The 21,483-nt window shown below is 41.4% G+C and overlaps 1 protein-coding gene across 5 annotated transcripts in view; it reads left to right on the top strand.

Moving 5' to 3' along the window:
* The window catches only part of MTUS1 (microtubule associated scaffold protein 1), a 188,243-nt gene that overhangs the window by 54,132 nt on the left and 112,628 nt on the right, over nt 1-21,483 (top strand). For 4 of the 5 annotated variants that reach the window (XM_006080146.4, XM_006080147.4, XM_025279382.3 and 1 more), the window contains exons 2-3: nt 8,787-11,028; nt 16,722-16,929. In XM_006080146.4, coding sequence (XP_006080208.4) covers nt 8,935-11,028; nt 16,722-16,929 — 2,302 coding nt within the window. In that variant the 5' untranslated portion in view covers nt 8,787-8,934. Of the gene's footprint in view, nt 1-5,369; nt 5,457-8,786; nt 11,029-16,721; nt 16,930-21,483 lie in introns of those variants that run through there. The other variant, XM_044938085.2, reaches the window with a different exon arrangement.

The raw sequence follows: 21,483 nt of genomic DNA, 5'->3' as shown, positions 1-21,483 counted from the left end.
GAGTGGGTTACCATTGGATTACAGGATAGGCAGTGCCTTGAGCCTAAGCACCTTCCACTTTGGCCAGGGCAGGAGCCCCAGTTTCCCCACATGGGTTTTACCCCCGCACACTTTACCCCTTCTTAATTTCTGATGGTTTGTTGCCTAGTGTGACATATTTACAGTTTTGAGAGGGCTCAATAAATAATACCTTGTTTTTTGAGACGGCTGTTCAGACTGGCTGAGCTGATGGTTACAGTATAGACGCTCTCCTGCAGTGGTTTGTGAAAAAGCACAGTCCAAAGCCCCACAAGCTTCCTTGGGTTGCCGCAGCTGCTGCAGCCCTTCCTGGGGGATTCTGTCGCTGCCCCCTCACTGCCTCAGTGCCCCGACCTCCCGCCACCCCATCCAGCAACCGGGGGCCCGGCTTCCTGGGCTCTGCTCCAAAGCGTGGCCAGCACGTGGTCAGGGTTAGCTGCTGATTCTTGGATACGCTCCTCCTTCCTCTCTCTGGTTATGAACCATCTGAGAAATAGGAAAGAGAGTAAGATGGCTAGATGATCACAGGTGAATTACAATTTTAGGTGTCCCTCCACTGTAGGGACAGGGCAACAGAATCGAGCTTGTGTTCTCTATGGGCAACGGGGCTGAGACTAGGGTGAAGAGAGTGAGGCCGGAAAAACCTCGGTGATCAAGATAAATATTTAATGCACTATTTTAAAATATCAGAATGTTAAGAAAAACATAAACAAAATCTCAAAATTTAAAATGAAGATGGGGTCAGCATTAGTGACTTTTTCCTCGCCTCAGGCTCCAGTCGGGACTGTTACTGAGTCTGTCTTAAATTTAGTGCCCGAGGCAAATGCCCCCCTATCATTACTAGTCCTCACCCAGCTGGTTCTTCTGAATTTGTGGAATCCAGTCACATTCCTGCTTCTGGATGGAATGAGTAAAAGCACAGAAGAGGGGCAGGAATGTTGCATTAACTGAACTCCCTCCATGTGGAAGGAATAAACTCAAGTAGGATTTAGAAGCAACATAAACTCTGACTATAAAAAATTTTTCCAGTTATTTTCTATAGAGGGCATATTAGCTGTCTGAGCTGCTAGTTCACTTCAGTAGTGTCTGGCCCTTTGCGACCCTATGGACTGTAGCCCCAAGACTCCTCTGTCCATGTGATTCTCCAGGCAAGAATACTGGAGTGGGTTGCCATTCCCTCCTCCAGTGGATCTTCCCAACCCAGGGATTGAACATGCGTCTCCTGCATTGGCAGGCAGGTTCTTTACCACTGGTGCCATCTGGGAAGCTGAGAGGAAAGAGCAAAAGCATAAATTAAGGGTTCAAAAGTAGGAAATGTCTGTTTTGGAGAACAAACTATAAAGTTGGATGTGAGGCTAACTGCTTCTGACCAACAAGTTCCTGAATTGATCCGATTGACTCGGTGGGCAGTCTTTGCTCAGCGCACTCTGCTACATCCCTGCTACTCCAAGGATGGTCCATGGCCCAGAAGTTTCAGCATCACTAGGGAAATGAATACAAAATGCAGACTCTCAGGCCCCACCAGTGATCTACTGACTCAGTCTGCTTTTTTTTACAAGCAGCCCAGTTGATTTGTATCTCTTTTCTAAATTATTGAAAGTTCAGTTTTGTTGTGGAACATCTACTGTTTTCATTTTTTTAAAAAACTTTTTATTTTGTACTTGAGTATAGCTGATCAACAAAGAATGTTGTGAGAGCTGCAGGTGGTCAGTCCTGTGAAGGGACTTAGTCACACGTGCTGCATGTATTCATTCTCCCCAAGAGCTTCCCAGGCAGTGGCAGAGAATTTGCCAGCGATGCAGGAGAAACCAGAGAAGCTGATTTGATCCCTGGGTGGGGAAGATCCCCTGGAGGAGGAAATGGCAACCCACTCCAGTATTCTTGCCTGGAGAATCCCATGAACAGAGGAGCCTGGCGGGCTATAGTCCACAGGGTCATAGATTCAAACACGACTGAGTGTGCGCGTGCACACACTTTCTCCCACAAACTCCCCTCTCATCCAGGCAGCCACATAACATTGAGCAGAGTTCCCTGTGCTATGCAGTAGGTTGTTGGTTATCCATTTTAAATATAACAGCGTGTATGTGTCTGTCCCAAACTCCCTAACTAACCCTTCCCCCTATGCGTCTTCCCTGGCAACCATAAGTTCATTAAGTCTGTAAGTCTCTGTTTTGTAAGTAAGTTCATTTGTATCTTTCACGTATAAGGGATGTCATCCGATATTTCTCCTTCTCTGTCTGACTTACTTCACTCAGTATGATACACTCTAGGTTCATCCATGTTGCTGCAAATGGCATTATTTCATTATTTTGAATCATAGCTTTCATTTTTAAATTGACTAAACCAACTCTAGATTCCTTCTGGAGAAGGAAGAAAAGCCATTCCTTTAAATGGCTTCACTGAAAACTGTTATGCTCTTACAAAACCAGCAAGTAGTAGGTATGTTGGTACTTGATTCCTGGATGTAAAGATGTTCTTTACTAAACTCAGGGCTTGAATGCATGTGTCTTTTTTTCTTTTTGTTTACCGTAAGTTGAACATTAGGTAATACTTTGGGTTTTAAAGCTCAGAGAACTGAACTACAGTTGTAATTAGTGAGTTCTTAAAAAGTTGACTGACACAATTTTATGATTTAAAGCTGTAAATTATAGCCATATTTGTATTAAACAACTGGTATGCTGTGTGTTAACATAAATAAGTAGTAAAGTTCTTTATGGCTACAAAGCAATGTGACTTGTGGGAACATAGTATTTCATAATTATATGGGATTCAAGTTTAGCCATATTAAGTTCAAACTATTGGATTCTATATTGCAGAGTCATTGGAAAACGTAGAAGATACCTAGCGATGTGTTAGCCTCTTCTGGGTTTATAGTTCAGTTGACAAATAAAACATATAACTATTGTGTAATCTAACAGTAAACTGCCATTAGTAACTAATTTGGTCCAGCCTTGTAGTTTATTTCTTAGAAGTGGTTTCATCATTTGTAAAATGAGGAAATTTGAATTGAATCTCTAAAATGTCCTCCAGTATTAATGATAATGAATTCAACTCTATGATAATGAATTTTTATCTTTGGGGAACTAATAGCCATTTTTCTTAAGCTAAGATTTAGAGAGCAACCTTATTTTTTTTCTAAAGATGCTGAAATTGCTCACATCTTGTACCAGTGGTACTTTTCATTGAACGTTTCTTTTACGACATATCTATCAATATCTGACCTTACAGATAATTATAGAAATTGCCCCGTGCTGAGATTCATGGGGTCGCAAAGAGTTGGACACAATTGAGCGACTGAACTGAACTGAATCTTTTTTTCAAGAGGAGCTCCCCTATTATATTCCCAAATCTTAATAAGTAGAGAATTTGTTCTCTCTCATCCAAATTGTTCTCGGAAAAAGATCTCCCTATTTTCCCAGATGGCTCTCTTAGAAATGAGAGCAAAGTTAATCATTCTACTTTGTTCTGATAGCTAATGCTACTGAAAGACAGCTTGGGAAATTAACCGTTTGGGTGAGAATGATTTAGTCCAACCTTTTCTCTCTCTGTTTTTTTAAGCATCTTTAATTTTGCCTTAGTTAAAAAAAAAAAAGTTCCCAAGGTAGTAACTTTAAAGGCTTTACAAATCACATTGTAATCATAGAAATATAAAGACATTTCTTCATGTGTCAGGTGAGATTAAGGCAAAGAACATGAGATTAGGTCCAAGAATGAGTTCTATGTGATAGAAATTTAGGTACTATTTTTTTTTTTTTAAGATTTACTTTTGTTTGTTTTATTTTTGGCTGTGCTGGGTCTTCATCGCTATGCACAGGCTTTCTCTAGATGGTGCGAGTGGGGCTACTGTCTTGCCGCAGAGCACAAGCTCTAGGGTGTGCAGGCTTCCTCTGTTGTGGCTCCCGGACTCTAGGGCTTGGGCTCTGGGGTTGTGGTGCCGGGGCTTAGCTGCTGCCTCGAGGCATGTAGAGTCTTCCCAGACCAGGGATTGAACCTGTGTCACCTGCTTTGACAGGCAATTCTTTAACCACTGGACCATCAGTGAAGTCCTGTTCTTTTTTAAGTTGAAGTATAATTGTTTTCCAATGTTGTGTTTCTGCTGTATGTCAAAGTGAATCAGATACAAGTATGAGTATATCCCCTCCCTTTTGAGCCTCTCTCCTGCACCTGTGCCCCATCCCACCCCTCTAGGTCATCACAGAGCTGGGCTCCGTGTGCTCTGCAGCAGCTTCCCACCAGCTGTCTGTTTCACACATGGTAGTGGGTATATGTCAGTGCTGCTCTTAAGGCAGGAAGGGAATGAAACTGGCCATAATACATAATACAAGGCTAACCTTTTTTTTTTTTTACAAAATTCCTGAGGGAAGGCTGGTCAACTTTCTCCTGCCCAGGGCTCTATCTCTGTAGTGATGATGTCTTGAAGCTATTTTTTTCTTCAGTGAATGTTGAGGTTAATCTTCCAACTAACCCTGAAGCTGATAAGCTTACTGCAGAATTCGTGCGGTATTCACATCTCTGTACCTCTAATTCTTTACTCTTATCTGCTCTTATCTATTCTTATCTAAAAGTAGGAAACCTGAAGTGAAGTAAAGTTGCTCATTGACTCTTTGCGACCCCATGGACTGTAGCCTACCAGGCTCCTCTGTCCATGGAATTTTCCAGGCAAGAATACTGGAGTGGGTTGCCATTTCCTTATCCAGGGGATCTTCCCATCCCAGGGATCGAACCCAGTTCTCCTGCATTATAGGCAGGTGCTTTTACCATCTGAGCCACCAGGGAAGTCTAAAGTAGGAAAGACTTCAGTAAATTGATTTCTTACCAAAAGTTTCCTAAAGTATTTCTTCTGAATCCATTTCTTTGTGGCTTCTTTCTTAGGGAGGTGGGGTGGGTTGGATTTTTTTCCTCACTGCATGCCTTCCGGGATCTTAGCTCCTCGACCAGGAATTGAACCCAGAGCCATAGCAGTCCTAACCACTGTACAGCCAGGGAACTCCCTGTGGTATTTATTTATTTGATAGCTTTGTTCACTGAGTTTGAGATTTTTTTTTTTGTATCTGTGAATTCAAAAAATCATAAACCCAAGTGTGCTGAACAGTCATGTGAGAATTGATGGGTTCTTTATTTTCCTATTAGTCTTTGTAATCTATTGACTTATAAATCTAAAAAATTTAATCTTACCTTTAGTGGAATTTCACAACTGTTAGAAATATTTTTGTATTCCAGTAACACGGGAAAATTTTTGGGAGACAATGGTGAGCAAAACGCACAAGCTTTAAAAGAAAACTCAGGTTACATATGCATATTAATATGTATGTTATTAATAATCTGCCTTTTTTTTTTTAATGATTTGACAGACTATATCAAGAGCCTTAAAAAGTCACATCCTTTGACTCAGTGATGCTGTTGTTTTCAGGAAGTTTTTCCAAAGGAAGCAATAACAGGTAGTCAAAGATGGCAAAAATATTTCAGTTCAGTTCAGTCACTCAGTTGTGTCTGGCTCTTTGCAACCCCATGGACCGCAGCACCCCCAGCCTCCTTGTCCATCACCAACTCCTGATGTTTACTCAAATTCATGTCCATTGAGTCGTGATGCCATCCAAACTCATGTCCATTGAGATGGTGATGCCTTCCAACCATCTCATCCTCTGTCATCCGCTTCTCCTCCTGCCTTCAGTCTTTCCCAGCATCAGGGTCTTTTCTAATGAGTCAGTTCTTCCCATCAGGTAGCCAAAGTATTGGAGTTTCAGCTTCAGCATTAGTCCTTCCAATGAATATTCAGGACTGATTTCCTTTAGGATTGACTGGTTGGATCTCCTTGCAGTCCAAGGGACTCTCGAGAGTCTTCTCCAACACCACAGTTCAAAACATCAATTCTTTGGCTCTTGGCTTTCTTTATGGTTCAACTCTCACATCCATACATGATACTGGAAAAACCATAGCTTTGATTAGATGGATCTTTGTTGGCAAAGTAATATCTCTGCTTTTTAATAAGCTATCTAGGTTGGTCATAGCTTTCCTTCCAAGGAGCAAGGGTCTTTTAATTTCATGGCTGCAGTCATCATCTGCAGTGATTTTGGAGCCCCCCCAAAATAAAGTCTGTCACTGTTTCCACTGTTTCCCATCAATTCATGGCAAACAGATGGGGAAACAGTAACAAACAGTGGAAACAGCAAAAATATTTAGTCCAGTGCTATTTATAAGTAAATAATATTTAATAATAAAACTAGAAACAACATAAGCAGAGAATGACATGTAACTCGTGTTGTCCATTAGGGCTTCCCTGGTGGCTCAGTGGTAAAGAATCCGCCTGCCAATGCAGGAGATGTAGGTTCAGTCCCTGGATCTGGAAGATTCCCCTGGAGAAAGAAGTGGCTACCCAAGCCAGTATTCTCGCCTAGGATATCCCATGGAAAGAGAAGCCTGGTGGGGCTATAGTCCATGGGGTCGGACACGACTTAGTGACTAAACAACAAAGTGGTATAAATTATCCTCTGTACATTTATTTTAGAAATAATTTGAGATGTTTTTGACATACAAACCATTTTCTTTATTCTTTTGCAATTTTTAAATCATATTTTATATACTTTGGAAGAGGGAGCTCAGGAAGTGAAAGCTCCATCAGTTGACTTTAATGAATCTGTTTATACAGACAAATAACTTCTATGATTTGTGTTCAATTCTTCTGTTTCTAGCACTCCCAACTGCTTATACCAGGGTTTCTTAAATGAGTATTGGCCTTCATGGAAGCATAAAGGTGTAGCATATTTAGTGCTTTGTGAAATCACCGCCTCCCCCACTCCACACACAAAGCTAAAATATGAATACACGGACTTCCCTTTTCATTTAGCTTGAACCTGTTTTATACTTGAGGATTAAAAATGTTAATTTGTGTTTCATAAAATCTTTTATTAAGGTGCTGCCCCCAAATTTATTATTTCAGTAATTTATTTTCTAACTAAGGAGTTACAGTGGGCAAAAAAGATATTTACATTTTCTATTAGTATAGAAAATTCTATTTTCTATAGAATTCTATTTCTATTTCTGTTAGTATATGAGTTATATAGCACTTATTTTGAGATCAGAGTCTCTTGGTTGCATGTGTTGGTATGCATGCACATGAGTGCTATTGAGATAAACATTGAGGCCTTTCTTCGTGCCCCCAGTAAAGGCTGGTTTCAGCATTCATGGCAGGAAACACAGAGCCCTGTTAGTGGAGATACTGATCGTTTCAGTTCTTCCCTTGTTCCTATTGTCCTGGTTGTATTTAGGTCACTGAAGTATGTTTGAATACAGAGGAAAGATTGAAAGTTAGAAAAATGAGATCTACTCTTAATTTACAATTTTCTAGGTTACAGAATGTCATTGTTTTCCCTGATGGATATTTTATTTCTTCAGAACAGCACCATGATACCCAATTGACAGTACCTACCAAGATGAGCAAGTCAGTTCAAACAAATGTCTATCTGTGTGACTTATTTGCAGTCTTAGCTTAAATATTTGGGCCTTTCTTAAGCACTTCAGTTTAACCAAAAGCATAATAAGGTTTTAGTTATTTACAAAATCCTTGAATTTGAAAGCTTTCATGGGTTGTTTTTAACGGTTTTTTTTTTTTAAGTGTACAATTGAATTGTTTTAGGGTATTTACAGCCCTTTGCGGCCATTACCACAGTCTTAACGTTTGTAGTTCATTACTTTGAAAAAGAAACATGCTCCAGTTAGCAGCCACTCCTCGTTCTTTTCCCTCCTGCCCCTTCTTAGCCCTAGAGGACCACCCATCTGCTTTCTATAGATTTGCCTATTCGGGACATGTCATGGAAATAGTGTCACATCATATGTAGTCTTTTGTTACTGGCTTCTTATGCTTTGTAATTTTTGCTTATACTCTTCTTTTATTTATAATATTTGAAGTCTTAACGTTGATTCCATGTTGTAGCACGTACCAATCAATACTCCTTTCTCTTGTTGAAAAATATTTCATTGCATGGATATATAACATTTTGTTATCTGTTTACCAGTTAGTAGACCTGTGTCTTGCTTTCACTTTTGGGCTATTGTGAATAATGTTTCTATTGCAAATCATGTACTATTGTGTATAAATTTTTGGACACAAGTTTTTCTTTTTAGTAGATATGTCAGAGTAGATTTGCTGTGTCACACAGTAACTCAGTTTAACATTTTTTGGTACTTCCAATAGAATACCACTTTAACTATGAAGAATCAATGGCTTTTGTTTTTAATTTTGAAGTGCAGTATGTTTGAGATTCACACTGAAAGCAGGGGAAAGAGAAATGCTGGTGCCCTGAGTCTTCATCAATATTCAGCCTTTTTTTGCTGTGCCTGCCTAGTCTATCTGGTAATCACCCTCCAAGGAGACAGTAGGGGGCCCTTCCAAAAGTGAAAAGGGCATTCTTTATAATTATGTTGGGACGATAAGCATAAATTGGGACCATCCTAGGCAAATTAGAACCAGTGGTCAACTCTGTCAACCAAAAAGAAAGAAAAGCTATTGTCAGATTTGGGCGTCCTTCTCTACTGCAGTGAGTTAGGGAGGGGACAGTTTTAACAGCATCTTGCCTCTGTCTTCCGTTTTGCCCATTTCCTCAAATGAAAGTGTGTTTGAAAAGAGGTTGAGTCTGTAGCTAATATCTTAATTACCTATGTCCTTAGTTGCAGGTTTTAAATGTAAAAATAAGGCAATTAAAATTAATCAAATAATGACTTGTTGATTTTTCTAATGTTCACTTGAATGTGAAACATTTTGTTTCTTCCAGGAAACAACAAACCATTTCAACTGCAAAGCATCTTAGACTGAGAAACTTTCAACTGTGCTGAAAAACCGAAGACAAATTTTCCTTCCCTCTCATTTGAAAGGAGTTAAAAAAGAAATAAAACGGCGGAGGTTTAAAGTTAATACTCAGGATGAATGATGATAATTCAGATGGCAAGACAGAAGATGAACTGCAATCCTTATTTATCTGTGATAAAAATGGAAACACATATGCATGCAAACAAAAATCACCACCTACCCAAAACGCTTCAACCAATAATGTGAGCTGGCATTGTGCCAACCCAGATGGCATGGTGGTTGATTATGAAACTGGCTCTGATGTGGACATTGGCGAAAATATTTCTTTAAACCCTCAGTGTGTTGAGGTACATGATCACCAAAAGTCCTCCAGTAACTTCATCAGTAAGGAGGCACTGGAGGCGCACACGGATCCCACGTGTCCATCTTTTGCACATGTTGTAAATGCAGCGGAACCCAAACATTTGCATAGCAGTTGTCATTCCCTAGGATCGTTGAACCAGAGTGTTGAGACATCTCTAACTTTTGTATGGAAAACTAACAGTGATGATTTGAACTGTACAGACAATCCTACTGCCTTGCTGCTCAACCAGACTTTTGACATAAAAGTGGATAACGTTAACGGTACCTTCGTAACACATGATACCACTGGAAAAAGTCAGTCTTTGCCTACCACTGCAAGCCTGCAGCCAAACAACACGAGAAGCATAAATACATCTTTATCCTGTTCCATTCTTCCATCTTCCCATTCTGATAAGATACATGTGAGAGAAACAAGTTGTGATCGAGAGAGCTTTGAAAATTCTCAAGCTGCGGCATCACAGGCCCAGGACACAACTTACACAGTATTTTCTGACATGGTGATGCAAATTGATGTTGTTGTTCCAGATACTGAAAATCAGTGTCACTGTTCTTCAGGAAAGGTTGCCAGTGAGTACCCAGATGGAGCACAGCAAAGACGAGGCACAGAAAAGGAGATACAAGCTCTAACACAAGTTTCTGATGGCATGGATGTTCCCAGTGGGTCTGTATTACAAGAGTTCTTTTGTCCATCTAAAGATGAACCAAATAGGGAGACACATTCACAGAGCTCATATGGGCAAAAGGAAATGGGCCAAAATGTAAGAGAAACAGTGTCCAATTGTCTTATAGATGATGAATGCCCTTTACTGGTGCCAGCTGTTAATAAAAGCAAAACCCAAGTGCTGGGCCCAAAACACCAAGTCACTGTGACTACAGACACACCAACTGCCTCCAATGAAAAGCATTTGGGAACCCAAAATCATACCATAGAACTGATACCGAATAGCCCGCCAGGACAAAAGGAAGCGCCAGTACTTGAGCTGACTTGGAATGCAGATGATATGGTCATCAGTACAGATAACAGAATTTGCATGTCCACGCCAGTCCTTGAACCTATGAATACAAGCTTTTCTGTCTCACCTGTTGAAGGTGTGGAGAAATGTAGCAAAGTGCCGACGAGTAATCGAGAGCTCCGATGTTTACCAAATTTGAAGGCGGCACCAATGATTGTGTCAAAACCTAACCTAGGAAAATCAACCACCAAAGCAAATAGCCCCCTAGGCAGCAAAGTTAGAAAAACCAAAATTGTAAGTTACCCAAGACCAAACTTCAAGAACGTTAAAGCAAAAGTTATATCCAGACCCCTGTTGCAGCCCAAGGACCCTGCTCTATCAAAGGCTGCACCCAGACCTCAGTTGACTGGTGCCTCGTCTCCCTCATCAGTGTCTTCCTCAAGACAGTCAACAGGTTTAAGCAAAACAACAACGTATGACTTGAATGCAGACCCCAAAGCAGAAATTCCAATTAACAAGACGCATAAGCAGCAATTTAATAAACTCATTACGAGCCAGGCTGTGCATGTTACAACTCATTCTAAAAATGCTTCACACAAGAAGCATCCAAGAACAACATCTGCCATGAAATCAAATCAGGAAGATGTTGACAAAGCAAGTTCTTCCAATCCAGCATGTGAGACTGGGTCCGTGGCTGCGGTTTTTCAGATCAAAGATGAGCTCCCTGTGAAAATGGAAAGCACAGAAGGCTTGGAAGTGCCCTCTACTTCCCACATCGATAGGATTCGCCCTGAAAAGAAGGGTGAAGAAGAAAATGGGACACCAGTGGCAAAACAGGAGCTAAAAAAGGAAATCCTGAGCGAGACCTCTGACTTTGGTTCTCTGTTTTTGGTAAGTGAAATTTCTTCCTGCTTCAGAAGTGGTGGTGGAAACAGCGGGATGGATTAGCAATTGGTTCCCCTTTAATAGTGAATAAAATTGCTGAACTCTGTGTGCAGATTTGCTTTCACGTATTGCGGTATTATTCATTAATTCTTAGTACATTTTAGGGTGTTCATTGGTTATATGCATATTTGAAAAAAAAATCTCAATTTCAGTATTTTATTTTGAGCATCAATATTCCTTTTAATAGTAAGCTGAAAGGACAAGTTACTTTAATGTTTTCATGTAATTAGTTGTTTGAAGTTAGATATCTGGTTGGATTTTATATTTATTTAAAAAAAAAAAAAACATTTTTTATTAACTTTGAACTGTATCAGACCACAGTTGAGCAATGTCTCAGCAGTGCTGGTAAACAGAGTTAATATGAAAATAGCTCCTGGGCTGCTCTGAGGAAGCCACTCCGGGCAGTGGAGCCCCCTCTGGTGAACAGGAGGATTCGGGATGCTGCCTCTGATCAGCTAATGTGACTTCGGCCAAGTAGTATTTTGAGACACAGGGATGAAAGGATTGGGCTAGTAGCTGTCTGAGATCTCTTGCTGTCCTAACACATTGGCCCCTGATACTAAAGGAAAACCCACTGTATTTCATATGGTGAAAAGGCAATATGTTTTTATGGCACTTGGCAGATATTTGGGTGTTCGATTTAAACAGGAATTCATATGCAGTTCAAAGATTATTTTTCATTAAGCATGTGTATATATATTTACTTTAAACTTTTGATTTTATATTTGAGTATAGGTGGTTAACAATGTTGTGATAGTTTCAGGTGGACAGCAAAGGGACTCAGCCATAGACATTAAACATGTATTTAATTTTATGTAATTTTTGCCCAGAGCGTGAAGAAACTGGCTTTTGGAGTTATAGAAGCATTTCAGAGGCTAGTCTTGGGCTCTGTGTGTTTGTCCTTGGTCCTGTTTTTGACAGTGGGCACTGGCATACGTTTTCAGCCCATGTAGGGCTTTTCTTGGGCTTCTGTCTTGTGGGTCAAGAGTGGACGTGGGTGCCAGGTGCCAGGGAAGGAAGGCAGCTGTGAGTCATCTGTGTGAAGGACTCCCGTCTGAAGGAATGAAACATCTATGGCTTAAAGTGTTGAAAGGCTGTTGTGTTTTCAGGGCTTCCCTACTGGCTCAGATGGAAAAGGATCTGCATGCCAACACAGGAGACCACAGGTTTGATCCCTGGGTTGGGATGATGCCCTGGAGGAGGGCATAGCAACCCACTCCAGCATTCTTGCCTGGAGAATCCCATGGACAGAGAAGCCTGGTGTGCTGCAGTTCATGGGGTCACAAAGAACCGGACATGACTAAGCAACTAACAATTTCACTTTTCAGGGTACGTCAGGAATTCTTAGGTTCTGCTAGAGAGAATCTTGAGCTAGGTCAGCTTAGAGATGCTTTAGCTTTTATAATAAATCTTTTTAGAAAGAATGGCACACCACAGTGATCCCTGAACTACTGAGATTGTCCATTATTTCAAAACTCAGGTGTTTATTTTTTTAACTTCTTTTGAAGTCAAACTTAGGAAACTCATTGTATCCAATTTTTAATTTGATACTTTGCTAAATTAAATGATACACTGTTGTAATGTTAAGAAACAGTTTGCTATTTCTAGATACATATACATGAAAACAATAGAATTATTCCTCCTTGATTTATGGGAGACTTTTTAATTGTGCATTGATCACCAACTGCCTCCCAAATCCTAGCATAAAGTTTCTTTAAATAACATTTGCTTTGACTATAAATTGATGGTGTAATTTTGAAATGAAAAGCTTTTCTGATCCATGCATCAGGTAAGTCAGCATTTTATTTCCCATGTGCAGAAGGAAATCCTATTTTTCAGGGTGATGATGTGGTATAGAAATAAGGTGATAGAATCATCTGGATCCCAGTGTATCTTGGAGAAGAAGCACTTTTCATCTTAGAAATCTTGCAGTAGAATTTCCATATTTTTAGCACTGACATGTTTACTTACTGACAAATACTACAAACTCATTTTCCCCCATGGTAATGTTTTATGCGCAGTTCTCTCCAATATCCCTATTCACTGCTTACACATTTCTGTGTGTCACAGGGCAGGAGCTGGCCAAACGGCCACTGGCCACAGGCTTTGTACTTACTATAGAGAGCTGAATGAATCAGCCTTTGCCTCATGTTGTAGGCAGACCCCTGTGTTTCTTGGTCACTTCGGCAGTACCTGAAGATTCTGGATCTGCCCTGGGTCCATGCTGAGACGGTGCTGGAGAGATATGCATTCTCTCTGTGCTCTGTTGGTCTTGAGCAGAATTAGTCCTTGAGTTTACCGAATCCTTAGGTTGCCTACAGCTTCACAGCTGTTTGAGTTGAGTGAGTGTCATTCGCTCAGTCATGTCTGACTCTGTGACCCCAAGGACTGTAGCCCACCAGGCTCCTCTGTCCATGGGATTCTCCAGGCAAGAATACTGGAGTGGATTGTCATTCCCTTCTCCAGGAGATCTTCCCGACCCAGGGATCGGTCCCTGGACTCTTGCATTGCAGGCGTATTTTTTACTATCTCAGCCACAAGGGAAGCTGCTGCTGCTGCTACTGCTAAGTTGCTTCAGTCGTGTCCGACTCTGTGCGATCGCAGAGATGGCAGCCCACCAGGCTCCCCCGTCCCTGGGATTCTCCAGGCAAGAACACTGGAGTGGGTTGCTATTTCCTTCTCCATAGCAAGGGAAGCTAGTCAGGGCTTATCTGAAACTTCATAAAAGTTCTATGTCAGAAGGAACTTGATTTTAATTTGATGCATTTGAGTGTAGCTATGCATTACAGAGGTTTTGTATTGGTGATAGTGTGTTTGATGAAAGGAATGGGGAATTATCTAAAAGCAAGGAAACACATATTTCTTCAGTGACTGTGCGAAACCCTCTGCTCTAGGCTCTTACGTATATTATGCCATTTAATTTTCCAGAATGTTCAGATGCTTTATACATTATCATTTACTCTTTCCAGTAACAACAGGCAAGTTCTTGCTACAGTTTAAGGATTCATAGAGGTCACTTAAAACACAGAGACAGCCGGTAAGTTGTAAAAGCTGAGATTCAAACTCAGGTCTCCTGATCTGAATCCTGGCCCTTTCTGCTCCACACACTGGGCTTTCAGAATTTCAAGGAATGTTGACTCTAAAAGGCAGGGCAAATCTGATTTGTTAAAGATTTACTTTGTAAGTTGGTTAGAAGTTTGGGTTACTTTTTAAATGTTGTTCTCTGGGGAGATTACCTTAGCCAGTTTCACAATGGTGGGAGAAGATTTTTTGTCCTTTGCTTGCTTTTCTTGGCCAATTTTACGTTGCTTTCCAGTGTTCTCTTAGAGTATTGCCCTATGTAAGTTAGTTTTTAATTCACGTAGTGGATGTCATCAGCATGGACTTTATATCATTCTGTGGAAAATTATCTACTTCTGACTTACTAAGCAAGGGTCCTGCTGGGGAAAAGGCAGCGCAGAGGTTCATGGCACCGATTTTGGAAATCAACATGGTTTCACATGGTAGCTCCATCCATTCATTGGCAAAGAGGCATCAGGCAAGTTTCAGCCTCTGTGAGGCTCAATTTTTCTTTATGTAATGGAAGAATATAAATCATGGCTTACAGTGTTGAAATTTGTTCTTGGAGTAAACCTCAGGCTCTCAGTTCCTGTGTGTACATTTATTGGGTGCCCACTGTGTGCTTTGGGGGGCTTCCCAAGTGGCTCAGTGGTAAAAGAATCTGCCTGCCAGTGCAGAAGACATGGTTTCATCCCTGGGTTGGGAAGATCCCTGGGAGAAGGGAATGGCAACCCACTGCAGTATTCTTGCTGGGAAAATCCCATGGGCAGAAGAGCCTGATGGGCTATGCAGTCCATGGAGTCGCAAAGGGCTGGACACAACTGAGTGGCCAACACATACCGTGTGCTGTATATGGTGGTGATTGTTGGGATATAGAGATGGAAAGACCCAGCCCCTGGCCAAGCCTAGAGTCTAGTGCAGCGGGCATTAGAATGTAAAGAAAGATGGGCTGTCAGGCTCTCAGTTGGGGGTGTGTATGGCTGCTGTGCTGGTGGCGGTGATGGGGAGAGAGATCCAGGAAGGAAGGCTTCTAGGGGGGAGAGCGCATGGATCACCAGCTGAAGCTTAAAGATCGAGGATGAGTTGGAAGGGTATTCTGGGTGGAAGGAATAACACGTGCCAAGATGAAGGCACATTGTCACGCGGGGGTCACAGGGTAGTGAGGATGTCTGGAGCTGGGAGCGCAGAACCACGGGCGGTAAGGAACCAGTGAAGGGGAGGGCAGGACCGCCACACCCCAGAGGCCTTTTATAGAAGAGCTGACTATCTAGGAGACCGAGGGAAGCCTCCTGGCCCAGTTTGGACTTTAGAAGAGATGGCCTGAGCAGTGGAGTGGGAGATGAATTGGAGGCGGGGGAGACCAGAACATGGTTCCAGGCATCCCAGAAATGAGGCAGCCTGTGCTCAGGCAGACCGACAGGGGCTACATCTGTCAGCATTTATGGCATTTAACATTAAACTAAGACGTTTCCAGAATATATATTCATTTGAAATAAAGTTAAATCCATTGTGTGTTAATGTAACATTTTAAAAACTAACCACATTTTCCAAAACAAAAATACTTAATGAGGAGACTGGCACTGTTCTACATTTTTGTAAATTTAATGTCTGACTTAATTGAAGATGGTTGGGTTATGCCTCTGTCTGCTGTGTTCTGTGTGTGTGGTTGGAATGGTGGTACAGAAACATACAGAAGTTAAGAAAGGAGACTTCTAGAGATAGCTTTCACTGTGTAGGTCAGGTGTCTGGGCCCATGGTGGTGAATATGAGAAAAGCTAAGTTTTGAGATGGGTGGGTAAAATTCACCTGATTTTTAGAAACTGCTTCATGTTCTTCGGCTGTGAAATGGAGTATGGTGAAAGCATTCCTGAAGGGTTGTTAGGATCATGAATTGACACGTACATTTTGAACTTACTTTTCATTTTAAAAGGGCTGTATGTTGATTAGTAAAATCAACAATAATATGATTATTGTCAACATTATTGGGTCAAAGCACCTGAAGTATGCTAAGTGAGGCAGATGAAGAAAGAAATGAAGTATGTGGGGAACTCGGGAGAGAGTGCCGACTCAGACGTGAGGGCTTGGTGGTGGTTGAAAGAGTGGACAAGGTCATCTGGGGAGAGTATATGGTGAGAAAGTTTCCAGGGCCAAGTTTAGGACACTTGCGATGACCAGCATTTAAAGGCAGAGAAGAACAGAACCCAGAGAAGGAATAGCCAGACGGATAGAAGGGGATCCAGGAAAGAGCTCTGTGGGAGAAACCAATGGAAGATGGCATCATGGGGGCTGGAGACCGTGGAGAGGAAATCTAGGGAAAGGACTGAAAGCTATGAATTTAACTTGTGGTACCAGTCACCTTGGGCACAGTTTCCCTGATGGGACCCAAGGCAGATCATGGTGAGTCAAAGAGTAAACTATCAAGAGCGGAAATGTCTTCATAGTAAAAATGAAAAATATCCATCGGGTGTATCTGTTTAGACAGAGATTGTTTCTTTCCCATACCTACCACCATCAGGAAGTGGTGGTGTGGGAGTGGAAGGCGTGACCTGGCCTGATGTCTTCCCTCTTTTCCCCCACAGGATTCCGCTTCCAAACCTGTAGGCATCTCAGGTGGGAAACCAGCTACGAAACCAGCTACGCCCAACCCCTCCATTCTGAGGAGAACACCTGGTCCGAAAGCCAGAGTGGGGCCTTCTGTTTCCTGTTTGAGGCGGAATAGCGACAGCAGAAATCTCACCTGCGATCGGGCCGTGTCTCCCCAGAGGATCAGGCGTGTGTCCAGTTCTGGTAAGAGTCAAATAATTCAGCTGTGCTTTAGAGCAGCTCGTAAATGATTCAGATTTAAATCGGTCCCATCAGGAACCTGTCTCAGAGAGATGGGTTTTGGTTCTAGAATTCCAGTGCACTGTGTCACTAAAGCGTTTAGTCTTTTGTGGTCCAGCATCTTGCACAGGGAAGGTGGAAAAAGAAGTCCAAGACACAGCTCTGATCCTTGAGCAACGCTGAAGGCTGGTTGGGGAGAGAGATGTGTATAAACTGACATAAAAGCTCTCCAGAAGCAGGCATGTCTCCATATCCAAGCAGGCCCTGGTCATACAGGAATCGTTTCACTTTCAGATGTTTTACAAACAGTGAAGTGCTTAATAATACTTGTGTGATACACTCCTTTCATCATGTGCCCTCATCAAAAAATGGAGAGACTAGTGTTTTTCTTGAATTTTACTGAAATGTGTTTTATAAAATCATCTAGGAGGAATGTCCCTGGTGGTCCAGTGGCTAAGACTCCAAGCTCCCAATGCAGGGGGCCGGGGTTTGATCCCTGGTCAGGGAACTAGGTCCCACATGCCACAACGAAGGCCAAACTCAGTCAAATAAATATGTTAAAAATCTTCGGGGATATGAAGGTGACGACAGAGTTACATTTTTCTAATACAAAGGTTGTTTATATTGGTTTGCATAATAGAAGTAGTGAAGGCAGATTTATAAAATTTGAGAGCTTCCAGAGCAGCTCTTAAATGTCTTCCTAAGTTTGGCTGAGGTTAGCATTTCTCTGTGTTACAAAATCAGAACAGGAAGTGGGGAAGGCAGCCCCTTTCAAAGAGGTGAAGACAAAAAGCCTGCTGGCCATTCCAGTTGACTGAGAGCACTCTCCGCAGGGGTCGCCCCTCATTTTAGCAGGTATAGCACTGAGCAAATGAAAGGCATGTCAGATAGATTTAGAAGTGAGTTCCCTTATAAAAATAATGGCTGCTGTTGAATGGTCTAAGGGAGAAGGTGCCCCAAAGTTTCTGTGTCCTCCGATGTGAGAACATTCTGCAGAAACTTAACAAAACTAGTGAAATCCCCAGGGATCTCTTTACCTGTCTACACCTTAGGATTTTGAGGTTTTATTTTCCAATCCTATTATGAAGCTGTCGAGCTTCCTATTATGAAGCTGTTAAGTGAGAAGCTTATATAACACGCAGACAGGTTGTAAGGGTGATTTATTTAGGTCCAGGCCCCAATAAATCAGGGCTTGTGCATCCAAATCTTGAGGGTTGTCGTGAGGAGCAAACCCAGGAGGAGGAGGAGGAAGGGGGCTTTGCATGCATTTCCATTTCTACCCCCAGAGGAACTCTGGGAGAACAACAGTAAGAGGCGCTCAAGACGTTGGGAGAAGCAATAAACCTTATTCGGGATGTCGCCACAGTCTGGAGGGTGGGGCAGAAGTGAGATCAAAGCTTTGGTCCTCACCGCTGCTGCCGTCCAAGGCTCATGGATTTGCAGATGGGAAGCCCCTTTCCTGTTCAGGCATCAGGGGCCCCTGTGGCCTGGCGTCCGGGACGGCCGTAGCCGCTGGCAGCCTGGCCTGTTGAGAGGAGCGCTGCCTTATGGCAGGGCTGTGGCCCCAGGGAGCTGCCTGAGCTAGTCATGTACCTTCCCCCAGCTTCTGTGAAGTGACAGGGTTTGAGACTGTCAGGCTTTTGCAGTCCTCATCTTTCTAGGGACAATGTGGAGCTCACCTAATTTTCTGAGTAGTGGCTGCTCGTATGTAATTCTAGCACATGGTGCTCAAATCCCAGAAAACCTGAAGCACACACATTTCTACAAATTAGGCCAGTACTCAGAATATATTGTAAAAGATGAGATTCTTTAATATAGGTGATCCCACCCAGGAGTGACATATTTTTGAAGTCCCTTTATTGTATGCTACAGAATGCCATGCCTTAAAGAGAGAAAAGTAGGTCTGCCTAGTCTTCATGAAAAGACAGGACATTTCTTGAGCTTTTATTAACCTGTGTACATAAGCTTAATAACAAAGTTATGCATTCAGAGTTTTCAATCCAAGTTAAAAACTCAATTAGGCAAAAACGGAATTTCTCACTTGGTAATTTTCCATATATAAACGCAAAAAAATGACTGTAGCCAGAAATTTTGTGGGTTTGCATTTGAGTTGAACAGTTGGAAGATGAACTTGGTGATGCTATGTTTAAAATGTGTTTATTTTTTAATAAAATTAATAGCAACTATAACTTGTTTGCACGCTGACAGTAAATTGAGAGGTGTTTGTCGTGGAAAATGGGAAACTTAATCATCACAGAGTTAGAACAGAAAATCAAGCAGCAAAACAATGTGCCTTTCGATCTTTGAGAGCATGCTGCCGTTTGCCGTACAATGAAGTGTTTGTGTCTTCGAAAATTGAAACCAAATGGACATCCTCTGTGCTCATACAAAGCTGCTCTCCTGAAAGGTAACCAGCAGGAATGTTCCAGCCCACTTGGGGTTTTCAATAAATCCTTTCAGAGAACTAAGTAGAAAGCCAGACCTGGAGCTGTGAATTAGCCATTTTCTTGAAGCTATAAAATGAGTATGAGGAAGACTTGCGATTAAACCCAATGGAACTTTTCCATTTCACTTGTCAAAACTTGGGAATTGTAATGTACAGCATGAGAACTGTAGTTAACTCTGCTATATATTAATATATAGGAAAGTTGCTAAGAGAATAAATCCTGAGAGTAAGTCTCCTAACAAGGCAAAAAGTTTTTTAATTGTATCTATGTGAGATGATGGATGTTGTGGTAATCACAATACATGTAAGTCAGACTATTACGCTGCACACCTTAAACTTATACGGTGATGTATGTCAATCACATCTCATTAAAACTAGAAATAAAAAAGTAACTTAAATCTGGAAATTTATATGAAACCAGATTAGTGATTATAACAAACCATATGCAAGTCATCTTTGCTTCTTTGGAGTATGTATGTGTTTTAACCACTCAAATAAGATGACATAAGCAAGGAAAAATATTTCTAATAATAATCATAATGCCAATAGTAGCAACTCACGCTTGTTAACATGCTTACCAGGTTCCAGGCTTCGTCTTTATCATCTCACCTATAAATTCCTTTACTCCTCACAATAGGTCTGTGAGGCTTATCTGCATTTTACAGAAGAGGAAACCATCACACTGAGGTTGAATCATTTGTCCAGGTTGTGCAGCTAGAAAGTCACAGAGGTAACAGATTCTGACCAGTAACAGGGCTCAGAGTCCATGCTCTTCACCTTCATGTTATCATGTTTCTTCATGAAAGAAACACTTTCAAATTAACCGTGAGTTTTGGAAAAGTTCTTAGGCTCAGCTGAATACATTAGAAACTGTGGCATGTCTCTTGTCTTCACAATCTGTATCAATTTACTGTGATGTAAATGGTTTTATGTGGGCATTGCAGATTAATGGTGTTGAATAAAACAACTGCTTAGGAAATACCTCGAGATCGAGTGCCTTCAGAAACTGCCTGCTACCCTCTTTCAGAGGTAATACCAGTTCTTGCCAGGTTTTAGATTATAAATGTGTGTGTTCCTTCATAGCCACTTGTAATTGCCCTGCCAGGGGCCAGCCTGAGGTAGGCAGGATTACAGAAATAAAGCAGAGTATGCCCCTGCCGTGGGGCACCTTTTAACTAACTACCTGGCAAGGCTGAGAGCGAGTTCCTGCAGCAACCGCAGAGCAGCTCAGAGGGATCTGTAAGCAGTGTGCAGAGGGCCCTTGAGTGCTTTAGGATTTGGAGGAAAAGAAGGATGTTCAGGAACCCGTCTGATCATACCAGAGTCTGAAGCAAGGCCTCATGAAGGAAATGGTTCTCTTTCTCCAGAAGAAAACTAAAGACCGTTTCAAAAGGGTAAAACTTTGTGTTCATTCATCTAATGTGGGTTAGTAAAATAAATTCCTCTCAGACCAGGAGTACATCCCAAACCTGTAATGACTTGCCTACCCTTCAAGGTTTCCCTTCTTTCCCACTCAGTTGTTTTTGTAAACTGGCTTCTTGTTGATTTAGTGTTAGAGTGTTTTTTAAAATTGTCTCAGCTTACTTCTGTACCGTTTTGGCCTTTTCAAGGCAAGAGTTTGACAGAGATAGCAATCAGAATTATGAGAAATGTAGTCACGCTTGCAGAAGTACTGAAAGCCAGAAAAGATCATCTAATAACCATTCTAAAAGCAAACTTGAATATGTTGCTTATAGAGATGTTGTTTATTTGTATGTAATTAAACCACTCACTCACATTTTAAAGAATGTATCTCAAGGTTTTTCTCCATAAAAAAAATAATAATAGTGGTTTTTCTCCATAAAGAAATAATAATAGTTGTTCTCCATAAAAAAAAAATAAATAATAGTAGTAAGGTGTTTTGAGTGCTAACTGTTCTAAGCTTTCTAAATGTATAATTTAGATTATAATGTCTAAATGTGTAATTTAATTTTCACAACTCATGATGTATACATACCATGATTATTCCCATCCTGCAAATAAAGATTCTGAGATGTGGAAAGTTTAAGCAGTTTGCCCGAATTGACATGGCC

The sequence above is a fragment of the Bubalus bubalis genome, chromosome 1, assembly GCF_019923935.1.
Source record: "Bubalus bubalis isolate 160015118507 breed Murrah chromosome 1, NDDB_SH_1, whole genome shotgun sequence".
NCBI classification, from domain to species: domain Eukaryota; kingdom Metazoa; phylum Chordata; class Mammalia; order Artiodactyla; family Bovidae; genus Bubalus; species Bubalus bubalis.
This window is presented reverse-complemented; position numbering and strand designations above follow the sequence as displayed.